Here is a 13967-nt window from a genome sequence, read left to right on the forward strand (position 1 = left end):
CCCAAGTCCCTCCTCCAGCCTCCTCGGGTCCCTCGGACCCCAGCCCAGGACCTGCGGAGAGCCGCAGCGAGGAGACACTAACGGGCCTTTCCCCAGAGTTGAACCTGGGCCGGGTGTTGCACCTGAAAGAACCCCCGATTTCACGGGGACCCAGCAGGGCGGGCGGCCTGTCTCCGCGCTCAGGTCCGGACGCTTGTTTATGAGAAGAATTTCCTCTTTCTTAAAAGGGCAACGATGCGAGTGGGTCCCTCAAAGAGAAAAGTGATGGGACCGGGCTTGTGCGACCTGGGCAAGTGCTGCAGAGGGTACCTGGGCAAGAGGGCCGCCCGCCTCCTCTAGGGTTGGCACTGGAGATGAGTCCATGCCAGCTGAAAAAGATAGATGGGGGGGCGTGTAGCGAAGAAAGGCATCTCCCAGATCCTTTGGCCTCCTGGAAGTGCCCCAGTTGTACCCCCTACACACCCCTCTCGTGAATTCACTTGGCATTGAGTGCCAGTCCTGTGCCAGGCCCTGTGTTACAAGTGGGGGAGGGAGGCAAAGTTCCGAATTAAAGATGTCAGCTCTCAAGGGCCCCACACTCCAGTGGCGGGAGACAGCTGTGCAAACAAGTCTCTGGGGCAGGATGCGGTGAAGGGCGCTGCCCCTGAGGCCGGCCTGGGAAGGGGACTGAATCTTGCTGAAGGGGGGTCAGGGGTAGGGGGGAGTGCTGACAGGACAGTCCAGGAGGAATGAGAGTGCCAGGAACATGGGGACACGTCTGTGCACATCTGCCAAGACATGAAGCCTTCTGGGGACGTCTTAGATCTTGTGGGGCAGGAATGGGGGGACGGCAGAGGAATGGGCAGGTTGGTCAAGAAGACACGGAGGGTCGGCTAAGGGGCTACCCAGGGCCTGGGCAAAGGGCTAGTGATGAGGTCGTGCCAAGGTCAGTCGTTTGGAGACTGGAAGGCGTCTACTTAGAGCTGCCCCCATTCCACCCATTGTAGCTCTGGTTCTCCCAGCCCGGGCTCAAATCGACCCTCCAGGAAGAGGGGTGCAGATTTGCTCTTCTGGAGGCTCCCTTTAGGCCTCTCAGGGAGGGCGTGGTCGCATTCGGCACTCCCCAGGAGCCTGCTGAGCGCACCCCGACTTTCTGCACCGCTCCCCCCATCCCCCTGGGATGGGCTTTTACCAGCCCCGTTTGGCAGATGGGGAAGCTGAGGGCTGGGTTGGGAGGGACGCTTCCAAATCCACAGGTGCCAGACAGCATCTTGCTGAATCCCGTTCCTGCCCCTCCCCGTTTCTGATTTGTGGCCTCCATGATTTTATTTTTCCTGGGGTGCGAATCGATAAAACAGACAAAAAATAGAGTGCATAAAGCGAGCTCCACCTGTAGAGATAGAGAGCAGCTGGGTGTAGACAACCCCCCGAGGGAGGACACCCGAAGGACCCCCTCCCCCCACGCAATCCTGGCCTCTCGAGTCACTCCGTAACTACCTGCCCCCAGGCGTGGGGAGAGAAGTCCAGGGCTCCAGGCAGAAGGCGCGGCTGCCTCTGCTGCCTTGGGAGCATGGGAGGAGGAGTTAGGTCTCCCTGGGAAAAGACCAGCACGGGCAAAGACTTGAAGTGGCGATAGGTTGGGGTGGAGGAGGTGGGGCATTCCTGAGGAATCCCGTGAGCTCAGGATGGCCCGTCTGGGAATGGTGGGTGGGGGGACAGCCGGCCAGGTTCCAGCCCCCTTCACAGAGGGAGAGGAAGGCGCGCCACCCAACCCAGGCCAAGGGCGAGGCCACGACTCCACTCGGTCCCTCGCCACACGCTTCCTTTTGGGGTCATGAGGGCCCCGCATCCGGAGATAAAGCTGAGGCCCCACCCAGGGGGCCGGACCGCAGGGGAGACAGATGTCCCGCTCCCAAGCTGGAATCCCGCCTTTGCCCTCGCCGGTAGACCGGGGGAACGTCGCTTCCTTTCTTGAAGCTCAGTTTCCTCATCTGTGAAATGGGATAAGGAGGCCGTTCTAAGGGGTAAATGAGGTTAGGGGGCGCAGCCAGAGCAGGCCTGGGAGAGCGCCAGCAGCGCGTGGCGATCACGGTGAAGCGCAATGGTGGCCGCCCCGTGGGCTACCCAGAAGCAGGAGGAGGGCCGAGGGAACCAGCCCGGGGGCCGGGGTATCAGTCCCCGACAGTCCCCTCCCGCCCCTGCTCCCAGCCTCAGGGCACGAAGCCGCCGCGCCTAATGGCAGGCGCCGCTCCCCTCCCTTCCCCTCCCGGCCCCCGCGCGGGGCCTCCCCTCCCCGGCTCCCCCTCGGCAGGGCCTGGCGGACGTGCGCCGCGTCGCACCCGGAGGCCGAACGGGACAGGACGCGCCCGCCCCGCCCCGCCACGGAGGCCCGCGGGAGAGCGGGGAGGGGAGGAAGTGCCGAGGCGTGTTTGTCGGGCTTGGCGTTATTAGTTTTTAAATGGTGAACTTACAGAATAGTAATGACGAGTGAAAAGACCAACCCGCAGACCCACGGCGCGCACCACGGAGGGGCTTCCCGCGGGAAGGCAGGGACCTTCGTTCCCAAGTGCCTAGCACTGCGCCACAGGCCGGGTGGAACGAGCCTTGAGGGCCTCTGGTTTGAGGTCCCCACGGTCGGGCTTTGGGCCCACCGCGTGCGGCGCCGTGCTGGGCTCCTGGGATCGGCAGCGAGTCCAGTGACCCCCACCGCACCCCCAGTAATCAAAGGGCGGCCGGCGAACGCGGGCAGGGGAGGGGACCTGGGAAGGCCCCTGGAGAAGGTGGCATTTCCTCGAGGTCGGTGGAATTTGGCTACGCGGAGAGAACAGCGCATACGAAAACTTCTTCAGGCGGGAATGCGTGGTGGCCTGTGCGCGGCGGGTGGACGTGCGGGGCCCCGCGTGGGGCCGTGGGGAGAGGTCGGCAGGGGACTTCCCAGGGCAGGGAATTGAAATTTCACGCCCTACAGACCAGGGGCACCTTGCCCAGGGGCTGCGGGGGACGGTGACCGTCCTAGTCAAGACCGTGATTCTGAGGTTTGCACAGCTGTTTCAAGCCAGCAGCGCCTTCGCTGGCTCATGACGCCCTTGCGAAGTGACCTTTGCGACCACCAGACAGGAGAGAAGACCCATTTTACAGATGAGGTAGCGCTATCCCCAAGTCGTCAACGAGGTAACCAAGAAGCCTCCAGTCCCGAGTCCTCAGAAAACGCAGAGGTGGAGCCGCGCCGCACTCGTGCACTCCCGGGCGTGGGCGCTCCGCGCGGGCGGGCCTTGGCCCAGGGCGCTCGGCGGCCTGGAACGGTGAGCCGGGTGCCGAGCCTGCCACGCAGCCGCAGAGGCTCAGCCCCGCCGGCGGGCGGCAGGAAGGGAGGCGACGCCCCCTGGAGCGCGGCAGGAACCCGGCCCGGCCCGCCTCCCAGTCCGCCTAGCCGCGTCGGTCCCAGAAGTGGCGAAAGCCGCAGCCGAGTCCAGGTCACGCCGAAGCCGTTGCCCTTTTAAGGGGGAGCCTTGAAACGGCGCCTGGGTTCCATGTTTGCATCCGCCTCGCGGGGAGGAAACTCCATGTTGTAACAAAGTTTCCTCCGCGCCCCCTCCCTCCCCCTCCCCCCTAGAACCTGGCTCCCCTCCCCTCCGAAGCTCGCGGGGATCCCTCCCTCCCACCCCTCCCCTCCCCCCCGCGCCCCGATTCCGGCCCCAGCCGGGGGGGAGGCCGGGCGCCCGGGCCAGAGTCTGGCCGGAGCGGAGCGCGCCCGGCCCCATGGACAGCTCGGCCGTCATTACTCAGATCAGCAAGGAGGAGGCTCGGGGCCCGCTGCGGGGCAAAGGTACCGGGGCTGCGGGGAGGGGGCCGAAGTCGGGGCGCCGTGGGAGGAGAGGAGTGGCCGGGATCTTCCCCAGAGGAGCCGCCGCCGCCGCCCCGGGCGGCCGCCTCAGCCGTGCCCGAAGCTCCCAGCCCGAGAGGGAGCGGGGAGAGAGTTTGAACTCAAAGGAGACTCAGAGACGCGGGGCGGGGCCTGGCGCCTTTGGGGCGCTCCCGTCCGCTCGAGGTGAGGAAACTGAGGCAGAAGTAGAGAAGGAACTCCTTCGGGGGCTTCCTGGCTGGCATTGCGTGGTGCATGGGCGCCCCCCCCCCCCCATTGGCGCCAATGGGGCTGGGAGATGGGGGAGCTAAGGAGGGTGCCTAAGGGCCACCCGCTGAGACTCCGCCCCACCCCCTCCCTTGGCTGCGGTTCCGTAGGGTCTTGGTCTTGGGAGGGGGCGCCGAGGTGACAGCGGGCTAGGGAGGCTTGGAGGGATCTCCCGCCAACACACAGCCACGTTCCCACAAACTTCGCGTCACGCGTGGAGGCGCCGAGCCCCTCGGAGACACAGAGAGGACGGTCAGCACTTCCAAGAGTTGCCTGGCGCCCGCGGGGAGAGTCGTGCGCCTAGTGGGCACGCACCACCCCGCGAAGCCTAGCTGCTGCGCGCCCCCACCTCCTCGCGCGTGGCTGGGCCGGGGTGGGGGTCTGCCCGTCCTCTTCCCCGTGTGGATCTCAGGACGTGGACGCTGCCCCCAGGTCTGCCCACCGTCGCCTGGGCCTGGCTGCCCTGGAGCTGAGGGCAAGGTGGAAAGGCTAGTTGTAGGGGGCCGAAGGGGGATGGGGTGGGAGGGGTGTCTGTTAATCAGGCCGCCGCTCCTGGGCTCCAGGTCGGAGGTTTGGGCAGGGTGGGGCAAACAGATGGCCACTGGACATTGGCCCTAGTCCGAAGGACTGCACCCCTGCCTCTGGGCCCAGCCGCAGTGAGGACTTTGTACCAATGGGGGTGGAGAGGATGGAGAGAGGGCAGGGGCAGACTGCCGTGGGTCCCAAGCCCTGGCTCTCCTGGGCAGGGGTGCTCAGGTAAGGTGGGGTCAGGAGGCACCCCAGTGGGGCTGATCATTAGCAGTCATGGAGGCTGTGAGATGCAGGGAGAGAGCACCCCAGGACCCCCTTCTCCAGGCCACGCACTCCCTATGTGGGCACCTTAATATCTGATAGGTCTCTATTTGTCAGGGACCTGCAGGAGCCTTGGAGCAGATTGTGGGGCCTTGACAGGGGCATTTCAGAGAAAGTCAGGATCTGCCTTCGTGTGTCTCCCTCGATGAAGGGGCCACGGCAAGATCCTCCCAGCTCAGGGGTTCATGCCTGGGCACACATGCAGGATTCTGCAGGCCAGTGTGCACCGAGCCCCCAACTTGGGCCTCCCTACTTCAGGTGACCAGAAGTCAGCAGCTTCCCAGAAGCCCCGAAGCCGGGGCATCCTCCACTCACTCTTCTGCTGTGTCTGCCGGGATGATGGGGAGGCTCTGCCTGCCCACAGCGGGGCGCCCCTGCTTGTTGAGGAGAATGGCGCCATCCCCAAGGTGTGTGGGGGCCAGGTGGGGCCGCGTGAGCACCTGGACTAAGTATTCAGGGTTTTAGGGGAAGGGGCTCCTAACTGAGCTTTTCAGGATGGACTTGTAGACCTGCAAGGTGAAGAGCAGGTGGGTGGCAACCTCCCCTGCCAGGCCTTGCCTACTGTGGGGAGACTGAATTCTCTAAGTGGAAGCTATTTTCTACCTTGGTTTTCAGAGAGGTCTCAGAGAACCAGGAGGCCTACCCAAGCCCCAGAGCTGGCAGGGGCAAAGCTGGGAAGGGGGAAATATCTGTCCTCTGGGCCCGGGGTTCCTCTGGAGAGGTCTAGGGGGAGAAGCCTACATGGGAGGAAGGATGGGCCTGGAGAGAGGCACCCCAGCCAGCCTCGCCCTCCCTATAGCAGACCCCAGTCCAATACCTGCTCCCTGCGGCCAAGGCCCAGGACTCAGACAAGATCTGCGTGGTCATCGACCTGGACGAGACCCTGGTGCACAGCTCCTTCAAGGTGGGCCCTGCTCAACGGTCCTCAGCCTGGGTCTTGGAGGGGTCCCCCACCCTGGCCTGGGAGGGAGGTGTGTGCTGGGCCCCATGCCCTGGGGCTCCTCCTCTTAACTCCAGCAGCTCTTTTCCCCCCACAGCCAGTGAACAACGCGGACTTCATCATCCCTGTGGAGATTGATGGGGTGGTCCACCAGGTGAGGGCCAGGAAGAGGCAGTGGTGGGCTTGGCATCTGCCTCCCAGACCCTAGGTTCTTCCTACCAATCTGGAGCGCCTCGGATGGGAATTGCATACATGTGGAATGTCAGAGACCCAGAGAGGGCATGAGACTTGCCCCAAAGTCACACAGAACCTCAGGGGCTTGTGCTGACTCCAGGCCTGCCGAGTGGGCTCCTCCTCTAGGCTCCCCCATGCTGTGCCCCCTCGCCCCACCCTGCCCGGGACCCAGTTCAAGTAATTCAGGATAGGTTGTGTGCTGTCCAGCCTGTTCTCCATTACTTGGCTCGGGGACCGGTGCCCTGCAGCCTTGGGGTGAGGGGGCTGCCCCTGGACTCCTACACTAGGCTGAGGCAGGGGAAGGGACTGGGAATTAGTGACCTCATGAGGTAGGACTGGCCAGTGGAGTAGAAGTTTTGATCGTTTTTGGGGTGGGGGGTGGCAGTTTCCCAGCAGTGGTCAGGGTAGCTGGCCAAGTGGAGCCTGCAGGCCCAGCCTCCTTCCTGTGCGCCTCTGCCTCCCTGGCCCATGCCCTACCAGCCCTTGGCCACCTCCACACTGCCCCACTGGCCCGCAGCCGCCTCACTGGTCCGCCCCCCAGGTCTACGTGTTGAAGCGGCCTCATGTGGATGAGTTCCTGCAGCGAATGGGCGAGCTCTTTGAATGTGTGCTATTCACCGCCAGCCTCGCCAAGGTGAGCCCCACAGGGGTCCTGGGGCAACCGTACTCTCCCACCCACCTCCCACATGCAGCCCAATGAACCTGCAGGCCCCAGGATGACCCACCTCTTGCTCCCAGTATGCAGACCCAGTAGCTGACCTGCTGGACAAATGGGGGGCCTTCCGGGCCCGGCTGTTTCGAGAGTCCTGTGTCTTCCACCGGGGGAATTATGTGAAGGACCTGAGCCGGTTGGGCCGAGACCTGCGGCGGGTGCTCATCCTGGACAACTCGCCTGCCTCCTATGTCTTCCATCCGGACAATGCCGTGAGTGTGGGCTGGACTGGGACTGGGACAGGAGCTGAGGCCCAGGAAGGGGTCAGTCCATTCAGGCCACCTTGACCTCCCGGATTCCCATTTGGGGGGTGGGTGCCCTCCCAGTCCTTCCTGCATTCAGTTGCCTGTGCCTGCTGCCCACTGCCCTCGTCCACCTGCCCTGCAGCCATGTGGTCCTTTCCCCTCACACACAGCAGAGCATCTGCCATGCACAGGGGCCCCAAAAGGGCAACCGAGTTTGGAAAGTTTCAACTTTTCCAACTGCCAGTTGTGACCTACTGATGGCTCACATAATTAATTTAGTGGGTCCTGATCGGGAATTTTAATAAAATGAAATCGAATAGAAAATATCCCGTCGGGTGCAGTGGCTCATGCCTGTAATCCCAGCACTTTGGGAAGCTGAGGTGAGCAGGTAGCTGAGCCCAGCAGTTCAAGACCAGCCTCGGCAACATGGTGAAACCTTATGTCTACAAAAAATACAAAAACTAGCCAGGCATGGTGATGCATGCCTGGAGTCCCAGCTATGCAGAAGGCTGAGGTAGGAGTATCACTTGAGCCCTGGAGGCAGAGGCTGTGGTGAGCCAAGATTGCACCACTGAACTCCAGCCTGGGCAACAGAGCAAGACCCTGCCTCAAAAAAAAAAAAGTATCCGAGTGCTTTGCACAAATAAGGTTAAGAATTGTGAAGCTTTGGCATTGTTAGGTTTATAAATGTGTTTTTCTGGGGGTTGCTGTCAAAAAAGTTTGAACACTATGGGTGAGGGGTTTTCAGAAACTTCATGATCTGAGTAGTAGCTACATAGGGCTGGCCTGGAAATTCTGCACTCAGGACCACCTGCCCCCCTCACCTTCCTACACCCACTTCCCCAGGTACCAGTGGCCTCGTGGTTTGACAACATGAGTGACACAGAGCTCCACGACCTCCTCCCCTTCTTCGAGCAACTCAGCCGCGTGGACGACGTGTACTCAGTGCTCAGGCAGCCACGGCCAGGGAGCTAGTGAGGGTGATGGGGCCAGGACCTGCCCCTGACCAATGACACCCACACCTCCTCCCAGGAAGACTGCCCAGGCCTTTGTTAGGAAAACCCACGGGCCACCGCCACACTCAGTGCCATGGGGAAGCGGGCGTCTCCCCCACCAGCCTCGCCAGGCGGTGCAGGGGCAGCAGGCTGCACTGAGGACTGTGAGCCCCAGGCCCCATGTCAGTGCCTTCGAACCTCCTCCCCCATTCTCAGGGGACCTGAGGGGCCCTGCCTGCTGCTCCCTTTTTCTGTCTGTGTCCATGCTGCCATGTTTCTCTGCTGCCAAATCGGGCCCCTTGGCCCCTTCCGGTTCTGCTTCCTGGAGGCAGGGTTCCTGCCTTGGACCCCCAGTCTGGGAATGGTGAACATCAAGTGCCTTGCATAGAGCCCCCTCTTCCCCGCCCAGCTTTCCCAGGGGCACAGCTCTAGGCTGGGAGGGGAGAACCAGCCCCTCCCCCTGCCCCACCTCCTCTCTTGGGACTGAGAGGGCCCCTACCAACCTCTGCCTCTGCCTTGGAGGGAGGGGAGAAGGTCTGTTACCACTGGGGAAGGCAGCAGGAGTCTGTCCTTCAGGCCCCACAGTACAGCTTCTCCAGGGCCAACAGCTGAGGGCTGCTCCCTGCATCATCCAAGCAACGACCTCAGACTTTTGCCTTAACCAGCCCTGGGGCTTGGCTCCCCCAGCTCTGAGTGTGGGGGCATAGGCAAGACCCCCCTTGTGGTGCCATATAAATATGTACATGTGTATATAGATTTTTAGGGGAAGGAGAGAGGGAAGGGTCAGGGTAGAGACACCCCTCCCTTGCCCCTTTCCTGGGCCCAGACGTTGGGGGGAGGGAGGGAAAGGATTTTTACATTTTTTTAAACTATTTTCTGAATGGAACAAGCTGGGCCAAGGGGCCCCAGGCCCTGTCCTCTGTCCCTCACATCCCTTTGCTCCGTTCATTCATTCAAAAAAGCATTTCTTGAGCACCTTCTGTGCCCAGCATTATGCTAGGCACACCAGCTAAGTGTGTGTGTGGGGGGGTCTCTACGCCAGCTCATCAGTGCCTCTTCACCCACCCGACTTCACCGGTGCCTTTGCGGGATCTGTAGGAGGTGGGACCTTTTGTGGGGTTTGGGGATCTCCAGGGAGCCCGACCAAGCTGTCCCCCTCCCCTGTGCCAACCCATCCCCTACAGCCCCCTGCTGGCTGGGGGCAGCTCCCAGGATATCCTGCCTTCCGACTCTTGTTTCTGAAGCCCCTCCTCCTAACATGGCAATTCCGGAGGTCAAGGCCTTGGGCTCCCCCCGGGTCTAACGGTTAAGGGGACCCACATACCAGTGCCAAGGGGGATGTCAAATGGCGATGTCGTTGTGCCCCCTTACCCCAGAGCAGGTGGGGGGGCGAGTATGGTTGGCCTGCATCAGGTGGCCTTCCCATTTAAGTGCCTTCTCTTTTGACAGAGCCCCAGTGTAATGAGAACTAAAGAGAAAGCCAGACCCCCATCTTGTTTCTGTGGTTATTGCGGGGTACTTAAGCAAGTGGGGTGTGGGCCTTGCACCTGCCGTGGGACCCCCGCTTCAGCACACCTGGAGGGGCTGCCCGTCCCTCGACACTTCAGGTGGGAATGGGCAGCGTCAGAGCACAAATTTGAGCCTCCAGGCTGTGTTCTACCTCTCCCCGCCTCGGGGATGTGGTCTGCAAAATGGAGATGTACCCTCTTGGCAGGACTAATTAAATGCCTGGACACACAACGGGATACTGCTAGCTGGTAAGCAAAATTCGAAGGCCTGGGGAGGGGCAGCCCTGGAATGCGGCGGGGAAGGGGGCGCGGCCTCTGCCCTGGAGCGGCAGGGGCAGGGCTTGTGCGGCCCCGAAGGCAGAGGCGGGGAGCGGGGCGAGGCTCGGGGTGGAAGCTCCAGTGGCTTGGGTGCGGCGGGCTTCGGCGCCTAGCTCTGCGGGGCAGCCTGGGTGGGGTCGGCGCCGGGGCTAGGCCCGCCCCGCCCCTCTGCGGCTTCTGAGCTGCCATTGGCCGCGCCCCCGCCCCACTTCCCGCCCCGCCCTGCGTCCCGGAGGCACTTCCTTTGCGAAAGCGCGCGGCCCCAGGCCCGGGCAGGAAATGCCCTCCCGCCCTCCGCAGCCGGCCTTTGCCTGCTTCCCTCGCCAGCCGCTAGAGGCCTCCCTGTCCTCGCGGACGCTGGAGCTCGCCGGGGGCTGGAAAGATGGGGCCAGCCTCACTCGCCCCTTTCCCAGGGGTGGGGCGTTTCTGGAGCCGCCACTGCACACACCCAGGGAAGAAGGGGGAAGTGCCTCTCTCAAGTGTTGGTGCCTGCGCCCCTGCTCCACCTCCCTGTCCCGTCTGCTCAACACCTTACCTCGTGAATCCAGCCCCCAGACTGCCTCTTGGTGCCCCAGACGCTGATCGGTCCCCAAGTCTGTGTGACGAGGAGTCAGCGCTGTGTGAAACCGTCCTTTGTCCTCCTTCCACTGCTTTTCTCTGGTAGAAAAGATCCAATAAGCACCTACCTGAAGAAACCTGCAGTTACCCTAGTCTCAGTTTTGGCCTGGGCTGGATCACTAGAGCCCTTGGCTAGATAAATACCCAGTCCTCTCCGGTCTCTGCCCTCATCCTCCGGTCCTGCTCTTATTTTCTGCTCTCCATGCAAACACTGATCCTGCCAGATTTGCATCGCAGAGACCAGATAAACACGCAAAGGAGCTCCAGACTTTGAGACCACAGTGAGCCTTCCCCTCCACCACCACCTACCTACACACCCTCTAGCCACATGAAGTTCAAGTCAATCACATGTATCAGGTGCGTACTGTGTGCCAGGCACCGTGCCAGGACCAGGCTATGCCTCTGCTCTCAGGGAACTCACACCGTAGGGTGGAGAGAAAGAAACGTGAACAGATGATCACTGCAATTCTGCAAATGCAGCACGGGAGAACCGTGGAAGGCGAGTGAGGACAGAGGACACCTAGCCCTATTTGGGCAGCCCTGGAGGATTGGAAAACACTCCCTGGAGGAGCGAGGCTCAGAGGAGTTTGGAAATGAGGAAATGAGGCCGCAGAATGCAGGATTGGATAGATTATGCAGATCTATGGCCAGACCATGGGAGTGGCCTTTTTTTTTTTTTTTTTTTTTGAGACAAGATCTCTATCTCCCAGGCTGGTGTGGGAAGGCATGATCGTGGCTCACTGCAGCCTCGACCTCCTGGGCTCAAGCCATCCTCCCACTTCAGCCTGTGGGAGTATCTGGGACTACAGGCATGCACCACCAAGCCTGGCTAATTTTTATTTTTATTTTGTAGAGATGGGTTCTTACTATTTTGTACAGGCTGGTCTGGAACTTCTAGGCTCAAGCGATCCTCCCACCTCAGCCTCTGAAAGTCCTGGGATTGCAGGTGTGAGCCACCGCACCTGGCTGGGAGTAGCCTTTTTCTTGCAGGCAGAGGGTGCCTTTGAGGAACCCTGAGCAAGAGTGAGCTGTGCTGAAACCTGGCAGCTGCATGTTGGAAGCTAAATTAGGCGTACGAGGATACAAGATACTATTGGGAGACCACAGGCATGGTCCCAAAGATGGAGGATTAAGACCTGAACTGAGGCAGAATGAAGAGGAAAGGAAGGGGCCAGGTGCGGTGGCTCACACCTGTAATCCCAACACTTTGGGAGGCCAAGGCGGGCAGATGGCCTGAGCTCGGGAGTTCAAAACCAGCCTGGGCAAAATGGCGAAACCCTATCTCTACTAAAAAAAAAAAAAAAAAAAAAAAAAAAAAAAAATTAGCCGGGCATGGTGGCAGGCGCCTATAATCCCAGCTACTCAGGAGGCTGAGGCAGGAGAATCACTTGAACCCATGAGGCAGAGCTTGCAGTGAGCCGAGATCACACCACTGTACTCCAGCCTGGGTGATAGAGCAAGACTGTCTCAAAAAAAAAAAAAAAAAAAGAGGAAAGGAAGGAGAGATGGATGTGACATAGGAGATAACTTGGCAGGAAGAGGTAGCTAGCTGGCCCTGGAGGCAGGAGTGGAGGACATGGAGGAAGGTGACATCTTCTGGCTTTGGAGATGTCAGATGTGAAAATGTCTCTACTAGAGCCAGGTGTGGGGCAGAGATTCCCTGTTTGCTTGTAACACACACACACATACACACACACACAATCACTCAAGAAGATGTAGGGAAACAGGCCTGTAAACGGGTGCAATCTCCTTGGAGAGTGATTTGAGAATATCCATATATATACACACACACACACACACACACACACACACATATATATATATATATATATATATTTTTTTTTTTTTTTTTTTTTTTTTTTTTTTTTTGTTCTCTTCTGAGACAGAGTCTCGCTCGGTCGCCCAGACTGGAGAGCAATGACCTCTGTTCACTGCAACCTCCACCACGTGGGTTCAAGCGATTCTCCTGCCTCAGCCTCCTGAGTAGCTGGGACTACAGGTGTCCACCATCACACCTGGCTAATTTTTTGTATTTTTAGTAGAGACAAGGTTTCACCATGTTGGCCAGGCTGGTCTCAAACTCAAACCTGACCTTGTGATCCACCCGCCTTGGCCTCCCAAAGCACTGGGATAATGGGTGTGAGCCACCGCACCTGGCCAAAAAAATTTTTTTTTTTTTGAGACAGAGTTTTACTCTGTCGCCCAGGCTGCAGTGCAGTGGCTTGATCTCGGCTCACTGCAAGCTCCGCCTCCCGGGTTCACGCCATTCTCCCGCCTCAGCCTCCTGAGTAGCTGGGACTACAGGCACCTGCCACCACGCCCTGCTGATTGTATTTTTAGTAGAGACAGGGTTTCACCATTCACAGGATGGTCTCGATCTCCTGACCTTGTGATCCGCCCGCCTTGGCCTCCCAAAGTGCTGGGATCACAGGCGTGAGCCACCATGCCCAGCCCAAAAATATTTTTAAAAATGCAGACAACTTTTTTTTTTTTTGGACGGGGTCTCACAGGCTGGAGTGCAATGGCACCATCTCGGCTCACTGCAAGCTCCGCCTCCCAGGTTTACGCCATTCTCCTGCCTCAGCCTCCCGAGTAGCTGGGACTACAGGTGCCCACCACTGCGCCCGGCTTATTTTTTGTAGTTTTAGTAGAGATGGGGTTTCACCATGTTAACCAGGATGGTCTCGCTCTCCTGACCTCGTAATCTGCCTGCCTCGGCCTCCCAACGTGCTGGGATTACAGGCATGCGCCACCGTGCCTGGCCCATTGTGTCATTTTAAAAAATTTGTTTTATTTAAAAAAAAATAGGTACAGGCGCGGTAGCGCATGCCTGTAATCCCAGCACTTTGGGAGGCTGAGGCGGGTGGAACACCTGAAGTCAGGAGTTCAAGACCAGCCTGACTAACATGGTGAAACCCTGTCTCTCCTAAATACAAAAAAAAAAAAAAATTAGCTGAGCGTGGTGGCACATACCTGTAATCCCAGCTACTTTGGGAGGCTGAGGCAGGAGAATCGCTTGAAACCGGGTAGCGGAGGTTGCAGTGAGCCAAGATCCTGCCATTGCACTCCAGCCTGGGCAACAAGAGCAAAACACTGTCACAAAACAAAACAGAACAGAACAGAACAAAATAAAACGAGAATGGGTCTCACTATGTTGCCCAGGCTGGTCTCGAACTCCTGGGCTCAAGTGATCCACCCACCTCAGCCTCCTAAAGTGTGGTAATTAGTCTTGAGCCACTGCTTAGCCCATTGTATCATTTGTAACAGCAAAACACTTAAAATAATCTAAGTGTCCACCAATAAAGGACTGGTTAAATACATTTTGTTATTGAATACCATGTAGTCATGAAAACTGTGAGGAGGAACTATACAAGCTGATATAGAATGATCTCCAAGAGATACTGTTGTTTTTTTTTTTTTTTTTTTTTTTGAGACGG

General features: G+C 59.3%; 1 protein-coding gene and 2 long non-coding RNA genes across 8 annotated transcripts in view; 1 reads left to right on the forward strand and 2 right to left on the reverse strand.

Moving 5' to 3' along the window:
* LOC135966620 (uncharacterized) overlaps positions 1-10571 on the reverse strand; it is a 47214-nt gene extending 36643 nt beyond the window's left edge. The window contains exon 1 of the long non-coding RNA XR_012421486.1: positions 10448-10571. This is a non-coding gene — a long non-coding RNA (uncharacterized lncRNA). The remainder of the gene's footprint in view (positions 1-10447) is intronic.
* Positions 1287-1551, reverse strand: LOC141408227 (uncharacterized). The gene is made up of 2 exons (XR_012421490.1): positions 1477-1551; positions 1287-1369 (listed from the first exon to the last, which is right to left on the reverse strand). It is a non-coding gene; the product is annotated as an uncharacterized lncRNA (long non-coding RNA).
* On the forward strand, positions 2363-9577 carry CTDSP1 (CTD small phosphatase 1). Of its 6 annotated transcripts, none has more exons than XM_015432776.4 (7): positions 2363-3150; positions 5219-5367; positions 5760-5864; positions 5998-6054; positions 6676-6768; positions 6873-7058; positions 7938-9577. In XM_015432776.4, the coding sequence occupies exons 1-7, from the start codon at positions 3057-3059 to the stop codon at positions 8064-8066; spliced, it is 813 nt and encodes a 270-aa protein (XP_015288262.2). In that variant the 5' UTR covers positions 2363-3056; the 3' UTR covers positions 8067-9577. The 6 variants fall into 6 exon arrangements, with proteins under 6 accessions (XP_015288262.2, XP_015288263.2, XP_073866246.1 ...); XM_015432777.4 differs by having other exon boundaries at positions 5763-5864; XM_074010145.1 differs by lacking the exon at positions 2363-3150 and adding an exon at positions 3665-4027.
* Positions 10572-13967: the final 3396 nt, after the last annotated feature.

Source organism: Macaca fascicularis, chromosome 12, assembly GCF_037993035.2.
Source record: "Macaca fascicularis isolate 582-1 chromosome 12, T2T-MFA8v1.1".
NCBI classification, from domain to species: domain Eukaryota; kingdom Metazoa; phylum Chordata; class Mammalia; order Primates; family Cercopithecidae; genus Macaca; species Macaca fascicularis.